This window comes from Sorghum bicolor, chromosome 3, assembly GCF_000003195.3.
Source record: "Sorghum bicolor cultivar BTx623 chromosome 3, Sorghum_bicolor_NCBIv3, whole genome shotgun sequence".
In the NCBI taxonomy this organism is placed as follows: Eukaryota; Viridiplantae; Streptophyta; class Magnoliopsida; order Poales; family Poaceae; genus Sorghum; species Sorghum bicolor.
The window spans coordinates 46,597,274-46,621,837 of NC_012872.2; the positions used below are offsets into that span (position 1 = coordinate 46,597,274).

A 24,564-nucleotide genomic window follows, 5' to 3' on the forward strand; every position below is an offset into this window, starting at 1 on the left:
TCTTGTAGTCAAATAAAAGAAAAACATTAAGTTTTCAGCAATTAAGTAGACTGACATGTTAGACCATCACATTTTTTAGATCAGTCAGAGACAATACAACCTGTGCTCACTGTCATTGCTAACTGCTCAGTCAGTGATGTCTCTGAAGAGACAAATGATCTGATAATAAACCAACGAGTTGATGCATGCAATGGCTAGTGAGCAGAGCAGGCAACTGGCAAGTCAGGAACTACAGTACACATGAATGATCGAGGATCCTAATAAGCAGGTCATTAGTCTCGTCTCATATGGATGGTAATGGTCTGACAGACGAGGATGGATTAATTCCTCAAACTGACACTGATCTAGCATAGCGGTAGCAGCAGCAGTGTCCATTTGCTTTGGTACACTCTTCAAATCAGGGATCAGTGCAGGTCAATTTCACCCTTTTCTCCATGATTCTAGGCCAGAAGATTAATAAAAATAAATAAATTTGGTGACTCAACCAAGCAACCTGCTGACAACTATAGTAGAATACATCAAAGGTTCCCAGTTGGAAAAATATAGGTGCTCACAAAAGCAAACTATGACATCTGAATATCAATGCCACCATAAAATGCATGTAGTAGATAGCCGGACTTGAGGAAATACTAGTGACACAAACTAAACTACAACTATAAGTTGTTTCATCACACTGATATAGTTTCCTCACATACTGAAGAACACGCCTGTGACCTAGGTCAACCTGGAGTAGGATAGATCAGCACCCACTTCTAGCCCCCCACTAATCATCATCATCATCCATCTAACTACCATAAGACCATTGTGCTCAAGATCAGAGAACACTAGAGGGAAAGAGGACGAGGACGAAGGAGAGCACGAGTGAATCACCAACGAGACGGACGAGGAAGGGGAAGGGCGCTGCCCTGCAGTCACCCCGCGCCGTGCTGCGCCGTCGCCTCTGCTGCTCGAGTTGTCGTATGCCCGCTTTGCTTCTAGGAGACGGAATCGATCTAGAGGGTAGGAGGTTTGGATCCATTCCAGGCCACGGAGACAGTGCAAAGCGAAGCAAGTTTTCGTTCCAATCCAGTTTGGATTCCACGGGACCGAAACGAACACAAATTCCCATTAACATCCAGATTGGAAACTGGCCACAGCAATCCAACAGAAACGAGCCCGGGAATGGCTCAATCCGGCAAAAACGAACGAGACTTTAGTTGATAATGGCTATCCTGACGGCTCTCAGTGTCCCTAATGAAATGAATTAAGATAGGCTATCTTTATGTTGAAATTAGCACGGTATCTTCAGAATAGTTGCATTCATGTCATTCTTTTAACCAAACAGCATCTTCTAAGGGTGTTAAATTTGTTTGCATTCTACAGGCTTTCCTTGTGCACACGAAGTTCCAAGCGGAATGCGTTTCCTAAGTGTAAAAAATTCAAATCAGAAAAACAAGGCCTGAGATGTGGAGTATACACATGACATGTCTCTAGTTTTCAAGTCCACTTTTCCACGTGAGCTATGACAAGCTGCAACCATCTCTTGCTTGAAGCTTTTCGCACCGCTAGAGATGGCCTCGCCGCTGGAGCTCACCTTGCTCGCCTCCACGCACGGATATGTTGGTTGCAGAGCGTCAGAGGCTCAGAGCGAGCTCAGGCTACCACTTTGGCGATCCCAGAGCGTCATTCTCGACAACTACCCGTTGTCACCTAGTGATCCCAGGTGTTGGGTGAAAACAGTTCGCGAGTCAGGACACTGAGAATGCGAATAAGATATGCTGTCAACTCCCCCAACAGGAAGCCATCGTCTGAAAGCATCCAGTACAATTCTAGGTACAACACCCTACGAATTTAAGAGTAAATCTGGATAACCTGGTAAATGAAAAACATAATACAAAAACGATGAATCTTCCAGCCCACCAATCCTCAACACAATTCAAAATAAATCTAAATCCTATTACAATGATCATGTCAACATGACATTAGCGACAAAATCAGAAACTCAATACTCAGCCTAGTCCAAAAGCACATCACTCACAAAGCAAACTTGTTGAAAACTGAGCAACTTCAATCTACAACTTCAGCACAAACCATGTTACCTCAAAACAAACTGCACCATGGACTTCGAAGGAAATGAAAAATTAGCCTGATCAGCTTTCAGAAGGACCAATAAAATGTGTCAAGCATGGGCTGGTGTTATTGCTATATCCATTGCCCCCCAGCAGTAGCATCACAGCTGCGGCAGGGGAAAATCCAGCTGATAGGCTTCAGCGCAACTCAACAGGCAAGAGATGGCAATAAATCCATGTGTAACAAGACTGGAGATGAATGCTACAAGTAGCTGATGGTTCAGTCAAATGTCAGTAATAAACTTCATCAGGACATAATAAGATTATAATAGTTGGAACTAAAATAAATTTATGGTTTTGTTTATTTATTTTTCTGAGAATAGGACAAGACAACTTGTGGTTATGGCTATCTAAAGTTGCATGTCCAGCCAAGGTTCTAAAGGATAATTAAGGCACACTCAACACTTTTCAGCTCCCATGTACTGATGTACACAAATACAAACCTACACAGTAAAGTACAAAAGACAAAGAGAAGGCAGAGATAAAGAAGTGTCTAGGAAGGCAACAAAATATTTTGTTAACGTTACAAAAATACATGGCTACAATTCGCACATCCAGACAAAAGAAGTTACTACTCACACCATCCCAAACCAGGACATACCATCCACATGAAGCAAACCACATGGTTAAAGTGCTGCACCTTTTCCAGAGAATAATATGTGCAACTACCCCAAAACCCGCACATTGATTATGCAAAAAGGAAAGAAACAACAAGTGTTACGGCAGAAATGTAGATATTAAAGAAAATATTTCAGAATATATGGGACTAAATAACTATAACACTAATGATTGTTAAGCCCGAAGCACTATGTCAAAAGTAAGAAGAATAGGAGCAATGGAGAACATGACAAGGGGCAGTAATTACTGACAATCTTGGTAGCAAACGGAAATACTAATTGACCTCTCCATCTTCTCCAAGTTCACCATCTTCCAGCTCATGTCCACCATTTCTTCTGCTACTATCTCGGTCCTTTTTATGTCTTTTGTGCCGGTTTTCACTATCCGAGTCTGAACCATGTGCATGCTGCATGATCAACAATAGTGATCTTATTACATACATTAACCATAAGTGAATACCATGACAATATTTCAGGTGATCGAAGAATATTTGACAAACTAAGCAACAGAACAGAACAATTACATATTAATTGCAGCTATTGTCCATGTTTTGGTTAATTTTGATGGATTACAAAAAGATTAGGTTGTATTCAGATTGATTATGATTCTGTCATTCTAGTAGGGAAACAAATCAGAGAGCAAGGACAATTTTTCTTTTGAAGGTAGTCATACTACAGTTATATAACTTTCCTTTGTTTCTTTTTTAAAATTCATACTTTTGCAACAAGGAGGTGTTAGTCCTCAATGGAAAAGCTGATTCAAAGGATTGTCTGAATGGCACATTTGTGCCAAGGCTATATATATCTAAAAATCACAAGACTGGTATGATTATGAGAGCTTTCTCTGTAATTCATAAGCTCTACAAAGTCATACTACTTTCGATCACAAATTTGAAATATTGATGGCCAAAGTTAAAAAAGGTTTTTAACTTATACCCTGCGACAACTATTCAAAGCCGTGGAAAAATTTCGGATTGTTCTACAGCCAGTTTCCCACTCAAACAATTTAAGGCCATGGAAAAAGACAACCAAGCTAATAAAGACAAGATGACCTAGCTAGCTGATTTTGTGGCTTATCCAACTGATTACACATGAACAAGTTATTCCCTCCATTCCAAATTATAAGACGTTTTGGGTCTTCTAGATACATAACTTTTGCTATGCACATATAGATATACAGTCTAGATAAAAGCAATGTATCTAGAAAAGCCAAAATCTCCTGTAATTTGGAATGGAGGGAGTAGTCTATTAAAAGTAGGGGACCTAGTATGACGTATCGTCAACGTTTATAGAATACAGAGTATGACTAAAGCAATAAACATTTTGTGGGGGAGATCATTAATGCCTACTGTTTCTAAGGAAAAAAATCTAGCAGACATCTAACAGCAAATTTACCTTCTTGTAGGTATTTTAGTTTATTCTAATAAACAAAATTAGGAATAAATACTGCATCACAAAACGTCCTGGTGGTTTTACAGCTGAACATCACAAAAAGAAGGTAAACATGTTTGAAGTCGAATAACACAAACAGGAAACAGAAAATAACTAGAGTTAAGTGAACTTGAAAGGAAATTGTCTTCAAACAGTAGCATCAAGCTCACACTGCTGACATACTGATGCCAAACACATTTTGTTACAGTTGCTAAATCTGTTGATTTTGTATGGACTTTAGAACCACATGTATGAACGAATAACACCAAATCAGAGTCACAACGTCCCCAATGTTTAGCTTGATTTGCACAGAATATCAAATTTTATACCTTCCTAGATTTCTTGCGATCACTGCTATGCCTCCGAGACTTCTTAGAATCATCTTTATCATCCCTTTCAGAGCTTACATCATCTGTGTCATGGTGGCGTCTCTTATGTTTCTTTTCTTTATCTCTTTTCTTATCTTTTGAACCATGGGTGTCCAAATCAGCACCATCAAGATCCATTTCATCTCTCCTTGATCGATCTTTCCCTTTTTCCTTTTCTCTCTCCTTCTCCCGGTGGTCTCTTTCTTTTTCTTTGCGTTCTTTGTCCTTCCTTTCTTTCTCTTTCTCTTTCTTCTTCTCTTTCTCCTCACGCTCTTTCTCTCTTTTTGCCTAGTATAAGAGTAAAAATTACAGGGGAGAATGAGAAATGAAAAGAAACATCTCACAGAAACTATCTGGTTAGTTCAGTTGGTTCCCATAAAAACATTAACCATATTTGAAATCTTGGCATTGTGCTGTCTAAAACCAAATCAAAGCACAAATGCTTAGTTTGGCTTAATCTTAACATATACAAAATCATATTCCCTCTATTCCGAATTATAAGTTGTTCTGGTTTGTCTAGATACATAGTTTTCTTATGTATCTAGATAAAGTATAAATCTAGGTGCATAGATAAAGCTATGCACCTAAAAAAGCCAAAACAACTTATAATTTGGAACACAGTGAGTAATACATAGATGTGAAACGCAACTTATTAATTAAAAAAAAGTAGCCCCAAATACTAGTGCTTTTGAATTTAATATTATCAATATCAAGGACTGGATGTACATTATAGCTACAAACATGTTGAGTATAGGTTAAAAGGCTTGGAAGCCATAATAATCCTGCATTTCAGCTCATCTGTTATATAGGTCTCCAAAGTTGAAACAGAACTGAACAAAAAGAGCCAATCAGCAATGAAATCGGCTATTCTTGCTCAGGTAGGTTGGATCACACTTTTTTTCCACCTCTGGTAAGCAACACAAGTAATAAACACATGGTACCTGCCATTCCCACTAAGTACCAATTGTGCATGGACAGCTATGAACTAACACAAAATACAAAACAGCATATAAACTCTTAACAAACTATGAAGACTGCAGATAGATGATATAGACAACAGTACAACCATTTACCTTTTCTTCCTCCCTCAAACGTTCTTTCTCTTTTAACCTCTCTTTCAGGTGGACAACACACTCTTCAAAAAGCTCTCTAGCATAAGTCTCACTGTCCAAAGCCCTAATGCAGCAAAGCAAACATAAGAATCACTCACTCAATATAAATAATAAGTAGGAAAATCTGATACTAGTCCCTATCATACAGCAGTTCAAACATCCATGAGACCATGACACAGTTCATCACCTCCGAGGGTTAAATCAACATTTTGCATGACATATTTCTATACAAAACCATTTGTAGTCCAACACAATCATTGTCCAGCTACAATTAAATGAATCGTGTACTATACAGGACACACTAATCTTTATTTAAATGAAGACACACTAATCTTTATTTAAATGAGGACCCAAAATAGTCTAAAAAAATGGAACCTATAGCTATATCAGAGAATCCAATACCACGATACTAAAGAATTGGAGCCTACTCATTTTTAATTGGGCCTGGAGAATAATTTCTTTTCCAGAAGTAACAACTCATACTCAATTAATTTGACTGTTACCACTACTGCTATATTCTGTGTACTATATTCAGTGAACAGGACCGTTTTCGTTTTCTAACCCACAATGGCATTACATTAACTAGGCGGGCACATGCATGTAGTGTGGTAAACTGTTCACAAAATGATTAGAAGGATGATTGACATTTGCCATTACCTGAACTCTTCACTATCCTCAAAAAGCTGTTTAGAATCATCCCAGGTTGAAGAAGCAGATATTTCCTACAATGTTTCAAAGAAACACAAATGAATCACACCAAAGGTATCGCATATCCTAGTAGTCTGGCAAATTATGTCACCATATCCATCGAATTCAGAACACTGGACTAAATATGCATGCAGTTACAAGGGATCTCAAAATGGATTCAGATTTGCACTGGAAATCAAACATTTTGCAATCCAAATATGGTATGCTTGGAGAGGGTCACAGAGATGGTATGGTTTCTGTACTATCAATGAATGATTCTATTGATGAATATTCAGTATGCCCAGAGCAAACATACTTCAACAAAATGCAGGTCGTAAATAAGAATCTAAAACAGCTGAAAACCATTTTCCCTGGTTTAGGCAAACTCCAATACCAAACCATCTCAAAGTTAGGACATACTGAGAAAAATACCAACAATCGAGTAGTTGATGCAAAATCAATTACCAAATAATAAAGCCATTCAAGGGAAGAAGTACCTATAAGATTTGCATTTTTAAAGTACCAACACATTTGGCGCAGGCTTAATAATTCTGTGTTATTTTTGCATTCAATAAATTCAGATAGCATTTACTAGTTCAAATAAATCCACTTACTATACATCAACAAGTTATGGATTATATCATATAAAGAAGCACATCAATTTAAGCTGATAAGTAGCAAGTCATAGTCATTCTTCCTGATATTTTACCGCCGTGGTTTCCCATAAGAGCAACCACAATGTATTTCAACTACTTAGTCCATATGGGTGGGACCTGTGTCAGTAGACAAGCTATTGTTGTCACCACAATGTTGAAGTTTATATGGACCAAAATAGAGGCCCGCTGTAACACATAGAAAAAATTGGCAGTCCGCCCACTCCCTTCCTTCGCACTGCCATACTCGAGCCAAACTCGGAGCAGATTCGAGGCAAAGGCCAGTGGCAGATATGCACTCACAGGAGGTGCAGACGGTTACACATGGGGCACATGCAGCGATTGAATCTGTTTTCTTCTTCCCGGATCTGATTTGAGCTGCTTCTTTCTCATGTACGGCGTGTAGATGGCGACCTCTCGGGCCGCACTATGGTCGGGGACTTGGGTCAGTGACCTCACAGGCCATGCGGATGGTTACGGCAGCGAACTCATGGGCAGCATGGATGGCCATGGTGGTGTCCTCATGGGAAAATGGATGGCCATGCCGGCAGCAGCGTGAACGACGCGGATGGCTGCAGCAGCCTTGCTGGTGGTGCGGATGGCCAGACACGCGGCTAACTCGTGGGCAGCAAGGATGGCCATGGCGGCGTCCTCATGGGCAGCATAGATGGCCATGCCGGCAGTGGCGCGAGCGGCGCAGATGGCTGTGGCAGCCTCGCTGGTGGTGCGGATGGCCAGACACGCGACCTCGAGGTCGACGCACATGGCTTGGGCAACGTCCTCACCAGTCACACGGAGGGCCAGGACAGCATCCTCGTGGGCGGCGCAAGCAGCTGGCGGGAAGCGGCAACAAGAAGAACCCATAGAGATGGACAGAGAAATATTTTTTATTGCTTATGGGCGGTCCAAAGGCTTATGGACGACTTCTGTTATGGACTGCTCTATTGTTCCTTAAACAATGTTAAGGAATAATTTAGTCCCTATGGACTGCTTTTGGAGCATGTTGTGGTTGCTCAAAAGGGCATAGGGCATGTTTGAATTTGAATCAATTGCCTAAACCTGCCCAGCAAGGTAAGGGTGGAGGTGACAAGGTGGATCCAAATTTGGTTCTCTTGCCTTGCCTTCCTTTTGGGGAAGGTGAGCAAGGATTCTCTTCCTTTTGCATTTGGCACTCATCCACAATAAAATTTTTCATTGCACAACCTTTACACTAGCAGTACTAGGCCCCATGGGTGAACCACAATACCCATACTAATTACAAATTATTGCCAATTGAACAAATGCACATTAATGCTACATGCAACTTGCACTTAGAAATTATAAGGTGGTGATCCTTAAGAGAAGTGTCATTGGATGCTAAGAACCCAGGAGTGTTGTCCAATTTTACTTATTGTTGTGAAAACCCTTGTTACCATGCATAGCAATGTAGTTAATAAGCCCTGCTTCCTAAGCATTTCTTAGATAACTGTGCTAGTTAATTACTGTCATTAAAGACCTTGGGCAGCCCAAAGGTGTGTACGGCTGCCAAGGCACCTATCTGATTAGCTATGCTCTAGTGAGCTATTTGTAATCAATGCAATGTTTGTCTTTCTCTATATATAGTTAGTTGCCTCAAGGCTAATCAAAGTCTGTGTTACCTCTAACATTTGGTACCAGAGCTAGGTTAGACACCAGAGAGCCACGAGGCCAACTCCTCACCTTCTCCACCCCATGTCGACCTCTGCTGAGCACGCTGCCAGGCTCAAAGGCCAAGGGAACCGGCGATGGAGAGCTGGGCGAATCCTCCGGCCTGGCCGCGCACTTGAAGGCTGCAGAGGAAGCAGCAGCGCTGGCAGTCCAGGCAGCACAGCAGGCGGCGGCTGCTGCAGAGGTGGCAGCAAGGACGGCGCAGGAGCTGCGGGCCGAAATTGCTGCTGAGAAGGGAGAAGAGGATGAAGAGGAGGAAGAGGAGGAGAACAGGGACCGGAGGCTGCGGACTCCGTCGCGAGACAGGAGGCGCTCGCAGTCACCACTGCGGGACCGGAGGCACGGCCGCGGCGGCGGTCGCTACGAATCACCGCAAGGCAGAGTGGTGTACCGCGACTCCGGCAGCAGCACGGCATGGCCGATGCTGGACAAGTCGAACTACTACGAGTGGAGTCAGACCATGAAGCTGAGGATGCAGGCGCGCGACCTCTGGGACGCCATCGAGGGCGGCCCTGTCCAGTTTCGTGATGACAGGCGCGCACTGGAGGTGATAGTCGGGGCCGTGCCCAAGGAGATGGGCATTCCACTCCTCGACAAGGCTACGGCGAAGGAGGCGTGGGACGCCATCGCTGCGACTCGCATCGGCGTGGACCGGGTCCGTCGAGCAACGCTGCAGCGCCTACGCCGCGATTGGGAGAACATCGGCGTCAACCCCGGCGAGCAAGTGGAGGATTTCGCCATGCGTCTGTCAACTCTGCACCAGCAGCTTGTCATTCATGGTGACAAGGACATCACTGAGGAGCATGTGGTGGCGAAGTTTCTGCGCACGGTGCCAGCCAAGTACGCGCAGATTGTTGTCGCCATTGAGCAGTTCCTCGACTTTGAGGCGCTCACTCTTGAGGAGGTGACTGGAAGGCTCAAGGCGGTGGATAATCGCGAGGAACAAGCGCTGACCGAGCCGGTGGCCATCAACGGCAAGCTGTTGTACACCGAGGAGCAGTGGAAAGCGCGCTGGAGGAAGGAGAAGAAGGGAGATGATGCTGGTGGTTCTGGTTTCAGGAACCAGCGCGGTGGCGGTGGACGTAGCCGCGGTGGTGGATGAGGACGAGGCAGAGGCAGTGGACGTGGTGGCGGACGAGGAGATGGCAGTGTTGCTGGCCGCGTCGGCCCCAACACCTGCCTCAACTGCAACCAGGAAGGCCACTGGGCACGTGAGTGTCCCCAGCCGCGCTGTGAAGATGCAGAGCGCGGCGGTGGAGGGGGAAGCCGTGCTGGCCGCGGTGGTGGCAACCGTGGTGGAGGTCGTGGCGGCGGAAATCAGGCTGGGCAGCGTGGTGGGAACCAAGGAAGGCATGAGGCGCGCGCTCAGTACGCTGAGTGCGATGAAGATGGTGCTCTGTTTCAGGCACATGGCTTCATCAGCCTGGAACAGAGCACGCCGGCGCACAGCTACACGGTGCAGCACGTCGAGCTCTCTGAGCCACGCGCTCGCGCCTACCTCGGCGTGGACGAAGAAGAGGTGGACAGCGGCTGGTACCTGGACTCCGGCGCGACGCATCACATGACCGGGCACCAAGAGCTGTTTGCTGATCTGAACACTGGCGTTCGAGGAACGGTCCGGTTCGGGGATGCGTCGAAGGTTGAGATCAAGGGCGTCGGGTCTATTGTTTTCCAAGCCAAGACCGGTGAGCAGAGGGTTCTTCATGGCGTCTATTTCATTCGGGCGCTGAAGAACTCTATCATAAGTCTGGGACAGCTTGATGAAGGAGGGTCCAAGGTTGAGATTGATGATGGCGTGCTTCGCATTTGGGACAAGAGTTGTCGTCTGCTCGCCAAGGTACGCAGAGGGAAGAATAGGTTGTATATTCTGCATCTTGAGGCTGCACAACCTGTCTGTCTCGCGGCACACAAGGATGAAGAGGCGTGGTAGTGGCACGAGCGTTTCGGCCATCTGCACTTCGACGCACTCCGGCGACTCAGCATGGAGGAGATGGCGCGCGGGATGCCGGTGGTCGACCATGTTGAGCAGGTGTGTGACACCTGCGTTACCACCAAGCAGAGGCGGCGTTCCTTTCCGGCTGCAGCAGCATACCGTGCCCAGAATCAGCTTGAGCTGGTGCACGGTGACCTGTGCGGTCCGGTCACGCCAGCGACACCGGCGGGCAACCGCTATATCTTGCTGCTTGTCGATGACGCCACCCGCTTTATGTGGGCTGTGCTGCTGCCATCCAAGGACGCAGCAGCAGAAGCAATTAAAAAGGTCAAGGTGGCAGCAGAGGTGGAAAGCAGGCGCAAGTTGAAGGTCCTGCGCACCGACAATGGCGGCGAATTCACCGTCGCAGAGTTTACTGCATAGTGCGCTGATGAAGGTATTAAACGGCATTTCAGTGCCCCTTATTCACTGCAACAGAACGGTGTTGTTGAGCGCAGGAACCAAACAGTGGTGGCCATGGCACGAGCTCTGCTCAAGCAACCAATGTTTTCTGGTCGGCTGGTCGATCCTGGTCGACCTAGGACCGACCAGGCGATTAATCGCGATTAATCAGCGACCAGGTCGATTAATCGACCCTGGTCGTCCCCCTGGTCGTCCCTGGTCGTCCAGGCATATCAGCTGGTCGACCTATATATCTACCTCTATATATACACTATATTATACACAATAAAGGAAGCATCAAGACTGCATTACTGTAAACCAACATTCCTCTTCATCTTCAACTCTTTTTGATGTAAACCAACATCTCCTTCTTAACTATTTCTGGAGAACTGGGACAACCAACAGCATCTTCATACCCCCCACATATCTGCCCACCCCCCACATATCTGCCCAGTCAAAAAAGCCCAAAAACAGAGCACACAACCTGCTCGTCCATGTCCTAATCGGACGATTAATCGCGATAAGTGGACGACTAATCGGACGACCAGGTTTCTGGTCGACCTGGTCGGGTCGGACCTCCTAATCGAGCACTCCTGACCGACCAGGATGATTAATCGCGATTAATCGGACGACCTGAAAACATTGCAAGCAACGCCAGATGCCCTCTCGGTTTTGGGGGGAGGCTGTGATGACGGCTGTGTATATTCTGAATCGATCCCCGACGAAGGCGCTGAAGAATGCTACTCCTTATGAGGCGTGGCACGGCCGGGCACCAACAGTCGGCCATCTCAAGGTCTTTGGCTGTGTGGCTTATACCCGGCGGCTTACTCAGCTTCGCAAGCTCGATGACCGCAGCGAGGCTGGCGTGTTTATCGGCTATGCGGAAGGGGCCAAGGCATACCATATCTATGATCCAGTGTCCCAGCGCGTGCGTGTCAGCCGTGATGTGGTGTTCGACGAAGGCCACGGCTGGGATTGGGCATCACCAGCAGCAGGCACACCAGAAGTAGCGGGCAGTGAGTTTTCTGTTGAATTCCCATGGGCGGAGGAACTCCCTGAAGCAGGAAGTTCAGCGTCGCCTTCCCTATCTCCTCCGCCACATCCTGCATCGCCTGGTTTCTCTCCGGTGAATGCAGGAGAACCTGCAGCGGATGCAGGAGAACCTGCAGCGGAAGCAGAGGAGCCTGCAGCAGAGGCAGAGGTGCCTGCGACGCCCAGAACACCTACACTAGCTCCAGCAAGTCCTCAGGTTGAGCACGTGACCCCCCTGGAAGATGATGATGAAAGGGTGGATGCCTACCATGACGATGAAGAACTCCGCTATCGGAAGATTCATGACATCATTGGTGATCAGCCAACCACTCCGCCGGCGCAGCGGCTGTTTGCAGAACTGAATCTCACCCATTCTGGTGAGCCTACAAGCTATGAAGAAGCCAAAAATGATCCAGATTGGCAAGCAGCGATGAAGGAAGAGCTGAGATCAGTAGAGCGGAATGGGACTTGGGAACTTGTTTCTCCCCGTCCTGGTCACCGTCCCATTTCACTAAAATGGGTGTTTAAGCTGAAGAAGGATGAACATGGAGCTGTAATTAGGCACAAGGCAAGACTTGTGGCCCGTGGTTTTGTGCAGCAGGAAGGAGTTGACTATGAAGATGCTTTTGCACCGGTTGCAAGGATGGAATCAGTGCGTGTTTTGCTTGCCTTAGCAGCACAAGAGGGATGGGCAGTACATCACATGGATGTGAAGTCTGCATTTTTGAATGGATAACTCCAGGAGGAGGTTTATGTTACACAGCCTCTAGGTTTTGCTGTAACAGGAGAAGAGAAGAAAGTGTACAGGCTGCACAAGGCTCTGTATGGCCTGAGACAGGCTCCTCGGGCATGGAATGCCAAGCTTGACTTGACTCTCAAGCAGATGGGTTTTGAGCAGAATATGTATGAAGCTGCTATGTACAGGAAGGGATCAGGTGACTCCCTACTGGTAATTGGAGTCTATGTTGATGATTTGATCATTACAGGAGTCAATCAGCAGAAGATTGAAGCCTTCAAGGCAAAGATGAAGCAAACTTTTGAAATGAGTGATTTGTGTCTTCTGTCTTTCTATCTGGGAGTTGAGGTAAGACAATCAGAGGGGAGCATCACTCTAAAGCAAACCCATTATGCTAAGAAGATACTTGAGCTTGGTGGTATGGCAGGTTGTAATCCAGCCACCACACCCATGGAAGAAAGGCTGAAGTTGAGCAAGGAAAGCACAGCAAAAGAAGTAAACCCAACTCAGTACAGAAGACTGGTTGGCAGCTTGAGATACCTAGTGCACACAAGACCAGATTTGGCCTTTGCTGTAGGGTATGTTAGCAGATTTCTGGAAAAGCCAACAACTGAACATCTTCAGGCTGTGAAGAGGATCTTAAGATACCTGGCTGGTACTCTAGATCATGGGCTCTGCTACACCAGATCAACAGGCAAAGCAAGGTTTGTGGGTTACAGTGATTCAGATTTGGCTGGAGATGTTGATTCAAGCAAAAGCACAACTGGATGTTTGTTCTTCCTTGGAACCAGCCTGGTCAGCTGGCAGTCTGTCAAACAGAGAGTTGTTGCTCTGTCTAGCTGTGAGGCTGAATATGTGGCGATGACAACAGCTGCAACCCAAGCTTTGTGGTTGTCAAGACTGTTTGCAGATTTATTGGGAAGAAAAATTGAAGTGGTGGAACTCAGAGTAGACAATAAGTCTGCTCTGGCTTTGGCAAAGAATCCTGTTTTCCATGACAGGAGCAAGCATATTAGAATCAAGCATCATTTCATCAGAGATTGTGTGGAAGAAGGTAGCATCAAGACAGAGTTCATTCCCACTGCAGATCAGCTCGCTGATATACTGACTAAAGCTTTGGGCAAAACCAAGCTGGAAGAGATGAGGAGCAGGATTGGGATCAAGGAGATCAAGATTAATTGAAGAAGGACTTAGGGGGAGAAATGTAGTTAATAAGCCCTGCTTCCTAAGCATTTCTTAGATAACTGTGCTAGTTAATTACTGTCATTAAAGACCTTGGGCAGCCCAAAGGTGTGTACGGCTGCCAAGGCACCTATCTGATTAGCTATGCTCTAGTGAGCTATTTGTAATCAATGCAATGTCTGTCTTTCTCTATATATAATGAAGGAGACGCCTGGGGTTAGTTGCCTCAAGGCTAATCAAAGTCTGTGTTACCTCTAACAAGCAAGACCAAGCAAATGTAAGCAATGGCAAAGGAATAATGTAACATGCTTACTGCAATACCTTGATTGAATACAGAAGATCCGAAAAATTTTCACCCAACCGCTGGCGCTTCTTAGCCTCTTTTTGCTCTTTTTCCTTGAGCCTTTCAAGCTGATCATCATAGATAAGCTGCAACCAATCCAACAAAGTAAAACAACAATCTGGAAAAAATGCAACAGATGGATAACATCATTTAGAAATCAATCGAAACTTCCAGTCAATATGACACCTTGACGTTGATGGTTGATATTCCTTTAAGAGCATCATCCTCCAGAATAGCAGTTTGGAATTCCTCTAATGTCCACGAAGTTGTCATAGGAATCTGGAAGAAGAGGGATGCAAATCATAAATACGGCAACTTCATGGTGTGTACACATAATACATGGTAAATCAATGTGTACCATTTTCCGCAAGCAAAATGTAGATCATGATTATACACAAAGAACCATACCTTTCCAGATTTCACCACTTCTTTGATTTGGGTCTTGTCTTCTTGATACTGTACAGCAAGAGTATACCAGGAAACCATAAGCATCACAAATATAATGATAGCTTTTCAAATGGACTCAGTAAAACAGATCTGCCATGTTCATCATGTGCTTACAGTACCCCTTTTTCTTTTAAATAAGTTAATGTGTACTACATGATTCTTATGGAACCTTAAACATTTGCATTTTGCAACATCATGGATTCGTCATATGTTTTCATCGAAGGTGATTTGTGACCCCTGGTCACCAGTCAATTTCCCTACTTGAAAAAAGCATTGGTTACTGCTAGATTCCTAATAAAAAGGGGCACTATCTATCAATCAAGACACGTCTATTTCAAATACTCTTCCAGTCTTCCCTTTTTTCTCTTGTCCTCCATATCTGATGTGATGGAATATGGAGCCATGGACCAGCATGTCAATGGACCAGCCTTGCATCACATACCGAAAAAGAGATAACATTACTTGAGTTGTTATTAGACCTTACTGGTAGGATTAAGCTGTCATCATGTTTGATTCAGCTGTTAGGAGTCAGAAGGCTTTGTGTGTAGGGGCGTATGGCATGTATCTGAAGCAAGAACCAATAATCTAATTCCCCTTCTATATCTATCCATGTTCATCTGTGATTTCAGCCTTAGCAGCCAACCTCACCCAGCCATCAATGGATCGACTCAATCACAGACTCGGAACGTGATATCTTCAGAACCTTTTTGCCACTCTTTCCATTCACATCCTCACAAATTCAACAAGGTGATTTATCACTGGTTAAGCTCAAGTACAGCATCAGCTAGACAACACAACTATTCCTTGAACAACAATTCAGATTGTGAAAATATCAGCTAAATTAACATCAACCTTGCAATCAATGAAAGTACTGACTGAGCACCCTAAAGGTAGATACACAACAATTCAATATACAAGTCAATTTGACTACATCACTAAGATGATCACACATGATGACAGCTCTGAATTTTTTTTCCACTACTATACCAACTGTACTTATTAAGGGTCTCCTTGATAGGTAGAAAAGATCAGATAGGATGTGTTCATTCTAAGAGAAGTTTTGTTTTACCATTACTAGTTACCAAAGCTTAGTGTATCCCAGGAATAACACAGGTAGAATGATGTTAATAAGTAATACACATGCAATAACTCTTTGACCAAGAGAATATGAGTTCACGGGACAATGCAAAAAGTTTAGGTGCTTTCAACCAAAGTTCAAGTCTATGCACGATTGTAGAAAAGATCATACAAATGAAAAAATAAAATAAAAGAAAAACAATAGTATGACACTCCCTAAAACATTGGAAGAACTGTTACAAGGATATATCCAGAATTTCTGAAAATAACCTGTTTGTCAAGTTCCTCGATCACGTCATCAAATAGCTCTTTCGGTGTAGAGCCAGATGTGTTTGAGGCTACAGCCAAGTATGACTCTGAATCTTTTATCTGTGAATTCATAAAATGTAAAGAATCAGGAAAAGCATTTTTTAACACTCTATCTCTGAAAATAAATATTCCAAGAACCTGTGCACAGTAATCACGCCACCGAGTTCTTGCATTGAGTGTACCATCAGCGACATGTTCTTCCAACATTTTACGGAACCCATCACGGTTTTTCCTCTCTTGTCTTCTCACTTGATCCTGTATGTGAATGTTAGCTTAATTTTCATCTATAGATTGGAAAAAATAATACAACTAGATTCATGATGAGGAATAACAATGTAGTACCTTTTGTATCCGCTTCTGCTCTTCCTCTTCTTTCTCCAGGTGCCGTATGTACTCCTGCAATATGCAAAATGTATAATTGAAAATGAACCACAACACAGCAAAAGTTGACTGAAGGCCAGCAAAATAATTACTTGAAAAATATCCAAACGGTCGATCTTCTCAAGTCGGGAATAGCGTTCATCATCTTCAAGACGTTCCTGAACTTTTCTCCACTGAGTAGTTGCCTGCAATAATGAAAAACAATTATTCATTTGTAGAGCTTCCGTATAAATAGATTGACTATATGAGAAATCAAAGAAATAACCTTGATGAAGTCACATGATTCTAGAAAAGCTCTGTATTCTGCTACATATCTTTTGTGTTCTTCAGCAGCCTTGGCTTTTTCCTACAGTATGGAATGTATTAGATCAGGCACAGCATAAAGTACAAGTTAAACCGTGTCATCAGTGGTTTATGGTAAACATTTTACATTTCTGAAGCTAAAACTCCATTGTCAAAAACTAACAAGGTGCTTGGACACAATCCTAACGCTAGTGCAACTTTGGTTGATATATCCGCACCTTGCCACACTTGCCAAATTATGACTAAGATGTGAATTTGCTCTGCCACACCTTAGGCATGTTTGACACATGTGTGAGTCTGATATGTGGGGTATGAAGCTAAAACGGTGTAGCCAGCCACAAATGTGGCAGCTCACCACACCTTAGGCAATGCTTGCCACATGTGTGATGACAAAATATGTGCTATTAAGCTAAAAACGCAAGCCACAAATATTTGGAACCAAACACCCACCCAAGAAGCTGTGGCGCCCCTTACCTTGTGAAATTACAAGTTATGGACACCATCGAAATATACCTAAATTTTATCTTACTGGAAAGTTCAGAGGATGGAAGGGGATGAAACTTCCTCATTCGATACCCTCTTGGCTGTAATGCCGCAAAGGCCATGGAATTGGGTCATGCTGCAAGTAACGGCTATGCCCATATAACAAGGCCAACCCATCTAGAATGAAGCTGTTCTCTCAAGTGAATGGCACTGAATAAAGTGCTTATGATAAGTATGAAAGAAACAAATAGCTTCAAGACTAACTGTGATTCCAGAAAAAATATTTTGGAAGGAAAAATGTAAATCCTCTATTTAAATTAAAAATGGAAAAAGTATGTAGACATAACGCCATTAATAAATTGTAGCGAATTTGTTTTTTTTTCAGAAGTGTAGTACTACTAGATAGAAGAGAGTGAAGCCACAGAATCCAAAACCAGTATATCAACAAAGAAATATATGAACGTTCAAAGATCAACAGTAAGAACTACCACAGTGAATGGAGTCACAAGGCAAAAAGTTTAATATCTAATGACCTTCTTATGCAGTTCCACAAGATAGTTCTCAAATAAATCTTCCCGCTCCCTTGGACGCTCAACTGCTTTGAACCTTTCATCATCTTCAAACATAAGTATTGCTTTGCTGCACAACGAACAAAAAAAAAAGTAAGTTTTACTCCAAGAAAAAGACATCAAAACATCAATCAACACCATCAAAAGGAAACTCCAATTATCTGGTGAAATTTTAGAAGAAAAAAACACAGCCAATCTTGGATGCTATATACAAAGAAAATACTGGAATTGGAGGTATACCTCCATCTTGTCAATGATGTGAGCTCCTTGCATTCCTGAATAAGAGAAACAAGGCATTCACTAACACAGTATATATATACAGTAATAGAAAGGAGAAAACTTACTACAGTAGAACTAGCTTACTTCCAGCATTGCAAGGAAATCGTCACGTGCTTTCCTCTGTTTGACACGTTTTTCTTCGGCTTCAAACTTTTTGCGCTGGTTCAAGTACTGTAGAAATAAAATCATAATACCTGGGCCTCAGTAAAACATTTACTACAATGATCTGCAGTTGAGGATACTGCTAAGAAGGGTCAGGATCTTATAAGAAACAAACACTGACCTCGTTGAAAGCTTGCTTTCTCTCGCCAAGAGTTTTCAAAGCACCATATCTTTTGTCATTTATGATGACTCTCATAGTCTGGAAATGTTATAACAATGTTACAGATTTGATCGGTTGATGTTAAGTAGAGACGAGTTCCATACCTGATCCCATGTCCAATCAGACTCCACATTTACTGACTCCAGCAGGGACTTGAACGCATTCTTTGCTTCCTACAAATCAAAAATATAAATGAGATTGCCAAGTCATGAGCAAACATTCCAATTTATAATTTGCTTCTTTCAAGCCATCTCACCATCTTAGAGGCGTAGACTACAGGTTCTTCTTCATTTGTTTTCTCCTCCAGTGGAGTGACATTAATCTTCCCTGCAACTGGCATGGTCTTTTTTGCCTCCTACAGAGTAGCATGTTGAAACGACATCAACATTCAGTTACAGAGAGGAAAAACTAAGCAGTTAGGTCGACTAGCCACTTCTAAAATATAGATAATATAAGTGCGAAAATATGGTTTCATCCACAGAAAAAGGACTGTCCAGTTCAAATCGTCCTAATTTCATCAAAGTAGAAACTATATAGCTGAGACTACAGATCTCCCTTCCTCTCTTTCAAATATCAATGATATTTCTTTTTTGAAATAAAAAGATGGAGCATAATTAACTTCAGTATGATACCTAGTTACCAAGAAAAGGAAGCTGAATTAACTTCTTAGGTACTCCCTTCATCCCAAATTGTAAGTCATTCCAAGAATCTTGGAGAGTCAAACTTTTCTAAATTTGACCAAATTTATATGATAAAATAATTATTATTATGATACCAATTAAGTATCATTAGATTCTTCCTTAATTATATTTTCATAATATACTCACTTTACGTTACAAATCTTAGTATTTTTCTCTATAAGTTTGGTCAAACATGAAAATGCTTTGACTCTCCAAGATTCTTGGAATGACTTACAATTTGGGGTGGAGGGAGTAGTTCCTTCCATATACTGAGTAACAGTACTTCACGCTACAGCATCTCTTACCCCTAAACACTAGTAATTCGCTTTCTCTAAAGGCCAACTAAGAAGGAAAAACATGAATGAGTACCAAAAAAGATGCAACTGGATTGATCTGTAAGAAATCTACTAAACCCTGGTGTCCAAAAGGGGGAAAATATACATTATGTGCCTAGTGTTCTAAATCGTGGGCTATAGCATTTAGCAGAGAGGTTTGCTCAGCCGCTAAAGCGCCGCTATTTACTGCTATAGCCTGCTATTTGGTACAACATTTTTGTAGCGGCAAATGGCATGCAATGTTTTCAGGTCGTCCGATTAATCGCGATTAATCGTCCTGGTCGGTCAGGAGTGCTCGATTAGGAGGTCCGACCCGACCAGGTCGACCAGAAACCTGGTCGTCCGATTAGTCGTCCACTTATCGCGATTAATCGTCCGATTAGGACATGGACGAGCAGGTTGTGTGCTCTGTTTTTGGGCTTTTTTGACTGGGCAGATATGTGGGGGGTATGAAGATGCTGTTGGTTGTCCCAGTTCTCCAGAAATAGTTAAGAAGGAGATGTTGGTTTACATCAAAAAGAGTTGAAGATGAAGAGGAATGTTGGTTTACAGTAATGCAGTCTTGATGCTTCCTTTATTGTGTATAATATAGTGTATATATAGAGGTAGATATATAGGTCGACCAGCTGATATGCCTGGACGACCAGGGACGACCAGGGGGACGACCAGGGTCGATTAATCGACCTGGTCGCTGATTAATCGCGATTAATCGCCTGGTCGGTCCTAGGTCGACCAGGATCGACCAGCCGACCAGAAAACATTGATGGCATGAACCACTATAACACCGCTACAGTCAGCTATTTAGAACACTGGTCAAGTGTGTCTAGTTACTCAATTTTTCATAAATAGATCTTACAAATCATCCATCAATCAAAGGAAATCAAATGCAGTGCTAAAAGGCATGTAAAAACAGGCTACCCAAGGATGTTGACAAGGATTTTCACATACAAATTGAAATGGACAAACACTGCAACTTTATAACAAAAAGGCAACCATAGACAAATTGTTACAATGTGGGGTCACTGACTTGGACAAGATTTAGCAAAGGATTATAAATACTTCAATTATGAAGTACTTGCAAATCTTATGAAACAAAACAACATGCAAACATACCTCCAAATCTTCAACAGATGTACCATCCTGTGTGTCAACCCCAGTGGTCAGAGATGAATTTTCATTGTTGTTTCTGCAATACAACAAATAAACATATTAGCAGGCATTTGAACATCAGGTAGCATATACAACAGGATGAAAAATGGTAAACATGTGTGAAAACCTGCTGGCCCCTGCATCTGTTGCAACTAATGGAACTTCTGTGCTTGTTGCAACAGGAACAACAGCAGTACTTGGAGCACCATTTTGCATGCCAACAATTGAACTGGAAGTGTTCTCCACATTGTGCGACGGGGCAGCACCAGGAGGAGCAGAGTTTGATGACCCATCATGTGAGCTGGGAGCAATTATACCAACAGCAGATGAAGACTGATTAGCAGGTATAGTAGAAGGTTCAGAGGCAGCAGATCCAACAAGAGCACTAGCAGCTATTCCTGATTCTCGATCAGGTTGTTGATTTGATGCCTTCTCTGCCAATTCACGTGCAACCTGAGAGAGAGAGAGAGAGAGAGAGAGAGAGAGAAATAATTGCAATAATGTAATTTTCAATTAAACAAATATAGAAGGACAAAAGAAGAGAAAGAAGAAAACCTTTAACTCATCAGGAATAGTCCATTTTGATTGCTTGGTCACTTTGTTGAAATAGTACCTTCAGTGATAGAACAGTCAAAATACGGAAAGAAAATGGAGGATACAATGACATATTGACATATAAATAAGAAAATCTCAATTGGCAATTAATTCCAGTATAAACTTACTTCCGTCCTTCTGGTGTAGTAAATTCTTTCCATTCGGTTGAGGCATCAGCCCTCTGTTAAATTAACAAAACCCATTGAAATGGAAATTAATACAGAAAGGACGCATTAAATGCATTACTTATACCAGAGAATGAACTGTCCTCAAGCAAAAAGAAACAAGAATGATTTCTTGGTCCTTTGCAAGTGCTTAACAAAATTTAAAGAATCAATCTAAATAGATAGAAAGCACAAAATAACGAAAAAGGGCAAAGAGTGTGCATGAATTTATGCACAGAAGCACATTGGGAATTGAACTCTTCAACTTCAGTAGTCAAAGATGATATCAGGCACAAGCATAGGGCTAGCTAAACAGAACAAAAACATATGGCTAAGCTGCATGACTATAAGCAAACAGCAGACGAACCTCCAAAGGTGTCATCAACTCAACTGGTTTCTCCCAACTTGATTGCCTTGTCTTCTTATTATAGTAGTACCTATAGAAAATGAAAGGGGAAAATTAAAGCAAACCAAATAAAGAGAAAACCACAACATGAAATGAAATACTTAAATTACAAGAGCTTGTAGTGAAGTTAATAACGGAAAGGAATTGAAAAAATACTAACTTTTTTCCCTCGGCGGCAGTGTGCTCTTGCCAGTCTGAAGAGCTAGGTTCAGACAAGTTGACCTTGTCATTTGCAAACTCAGTTATTCCAAAGTCAACAATATAAAATATTGTATAGTAGACAAAAACAATTGATACAGCAGAGGTTACAAAATTAGACAAAAAACAGGTGATGAAGCAGAGGTTACAAAATTAGACAAAAAACAGGTGATGAAGCATAGGCAATACTTACTGAAGGCAAAGTTGTTGGAGCTGACACCGGCTGGTGCCCAGACTGCACTAGATGAGGCACATGAGGTACATTCTGTCCTGGGCCTGTACCCCAGGCTTGCACTACAGGAGGAATCGATGTTGGTTGATACTGAAATGTCGAAGTTAACAAGTTAGTAGCTTAGCCTAAGATTAGTAACAGACATCATACGGAAATAATTAACTAGCAAAGAGTGTCTAATAGGACTAACTGTATAGGTCGGGGGCTGCATAGGGGCACCCATGGTGGGCAAATGGCCCCCAGGATACGCAGTTTGTTGCTGTGGCTGCATAGGTGCTGATGACATTGGTCTAGCTGGCTGATATACCATGGGAACCCCTTGTGATGCAGGTGGACCTTGATTTGAGTGAGGCAAATGCTGCCCAGGTTGTGGAAAATGTGGCATTTGCCCAGGCATGCCAATGTTAGCCCCCGGCATAGGCTGACCAACAGGACGAAACTGCTGTGCTGCTGGCGGCATGAACTGAGGAGGCTGCTGCGAAGGAACCACTGGCCTAAACTGAAAGTTGGAGCATGAGGAGCAACATTAGAAACATAGCCTAGAATTCTGGAAGCAACGAATGTGGAAAGAAACAAAAAAAATTAAAATTCAGTTTACCTGCATAGGCATTGGTGGTCCAAGATTTTGTGGCTGGGCACTAGAACCCATCATGGGAGGCCTGGGAGGCTGCTTGTAAGGCAATAAAGATGATTAGCACTATGTATACTACAGATGGCATGACAAAATAATATTTACAGCATGTGACAGCACTTACCTGAGGCGGCCCAGGAGCCTGCATATTACTAGCCATCAAGCCACCATCAAAGCACCGACAAAGAATAGGAAGAGCACCTCCAGAGATCACAGCTGTAAACTGTCCAAAGTATGGAAAAACAAAGATTAATTATAGAACATAACACGTGGAGAACAAATAAGCTATTGGATAAGAATAAGAGCTGCAACAGCTAACCTAAAAACTCCCATTGGCACGTGCTCGCTAGCTAACAGTACGTCCAAAGTACGGAAAACAGAGATTGATTACAGAACATGACACGTGGAGAACAGAGAAGCTATTGGATAAGAGCTGCAACAGCTAACTTAAAAACTCTCATCGCCACATGCTCACTAACAATACGAGGAGTAACGAAAACTCTAGGTGTTCGGTGCTTTGTCTTGCCTACCCGCCCTTGACTCCCCCAGCAAAAAAGGGCAACAACCTTCCTTTTTGGTAAAGGAATCGGACCCCTTCCCCTTTTGTCGGCACGCATATTATGAGCATTGGATCAGATAGAGTCCAACCCAGTTTATTGCTACTGACCAGATATAGCTAAAACCAAAAGATCTCCCCACCGTGGGTCGCATATGCACTACGAGAATTCTAGGCATTCCTTAGGAATCAACTCCTCTGCACTAAAACATCCAACTTGTGCTGCCTAATAAATAAATCAAACTAAAAGTTGCTGGAACATCTTGCGATCCCAATCTTACGCCAGAACGCAGCCTATCAGCTAGCGAGAAACCCTAGCAGGCAGTTAGGGTTTGAATGCTCAGTTTCGCACAGCAGCAAGGGGGAGAAGGGGTGGGCATACCTACTGGGTGGTGCTTGTGCCCGGTGAAGGATCCGAGAAAGACCTGGGCAGGCAGTTAGGGTTTGAATGCTCAGTTTCGCACCGAGCAGGCAGTTAGGGTTTGAATGCTCAGTTTCGCACAGCAGCAAGGGAGAGAAGGGGTGAGCATACCTGCTGGGTGGTGCTTGTGCCAGGCGAAGGTTCCGACGAAGTCCTGGGCGCCTAGCGTAGGGCGGAGGCGGAGGCGGAGACGGCGGCGGCGGTGGTCCGCGCAGTCGTCCCCGCGAGCGAGGCGCAAGCGGGGTGAACCGAAGTAAAAGGCATCCTAACGCATTCCGGGGCTGTCTAGTTAAGAAGATCCGATAGAAATTTTGATGGGCCACGAGCAGGCCGGGCCGCTGCTTTTTAGGCCTTGTTTAGTTGCAAAAGATTTTGCAAAATATGAATAGTAACTCTTTTGTTTGTATTTGACAAATATTGTCCAATCATAGACCAACTAGGCTTAAAAGATTAGTCTCGTCAATTCCGACCAAACTATGCAATTAGTTTTTATTTTCATCTATATTTAATACTTCATGCATACGTCTAAAGATTCGATGTGACAGGGAAACTGAAAAATTTTGCAAAATTTTTGAGGAACTAAACAAGGCCTTAGTTGCACGTCCGATCCCTGTGTTTGGTATGTAAGACCCAGACTTGTGTAAGACCTTGTTTTGATTCCTTGTTTAGATAAAAAAAATTGGATTTGATACTGTAGCA

At 43.2% G+C, this 24,564-nt stretch overlaps 1 protein-coding gene across 3 annotated transcripts; it reads right to left on the minus strand.

The window, feature by feature from the left end:
• On the minus strand, positions 1,830-24,137 carry LOC110433979 (pre-mRNA-processing protein 40A). Of its 3 annotated transcripts, XM_021457294.1 has the most exons (30): positions 23,977-24,136; positions 23,827-23,869; positions 23,013-23,111; positions 22,856-22,924; positions 22,448-22,756; positions 22,219-22,347; positions 21,988-22,049; positions 21,789-21,858; positions 21,386-21,438; positions 21,219-21,276; positions 20,791-21,116; positions 20,628-20,700; positions 18,756-18,854; positions 18,604-18,672; positions 18,461-18,538; positions 18,262-18,348; positions 18,139-18,173; positions 17,863-17,968; positions 16,809-16,889; positions 16,636-16,728; positions 16,505-16,558; positions 16,301-16,417; positions 16,124-16,222; positions 14,738-14,785; positions 14,516-14,608; positions 14,308-14,415; positions 6,294-6,358; positions 5,598-5,700; positions 4,486-4,812; positions 1,830-3,132 (listed from the first exon to the last, which is right to left on the minus strand). In XM_021457294.1, exons 3-30 carry the CDS (start codon positions 23,046-23,048, stop codon positions 3,001-3,003), a joined length of 2,979 nt encoding a protein of 992 aa, XP_021312969.1. In that variant the 5' UTR covers positions 23,049-23,111; positions 23,827-23,869; positions 23,977-24,136; the 3' UTR covers positions 1,830-3,000. The 3 variants fall into 3 exon arrangements, with proteins under 3 accessions (XP_021312969.1, XP_021312967.1, XP_021312968.1); XM_021457292.1 differs by having other exon boundaries at positions 16,124-16,417; XM_021457293.1 differs by lacking the exon at positions 23,827-23,869 and having other exon boundaries at positions 16,124-16,417; positions 23,977-24,137.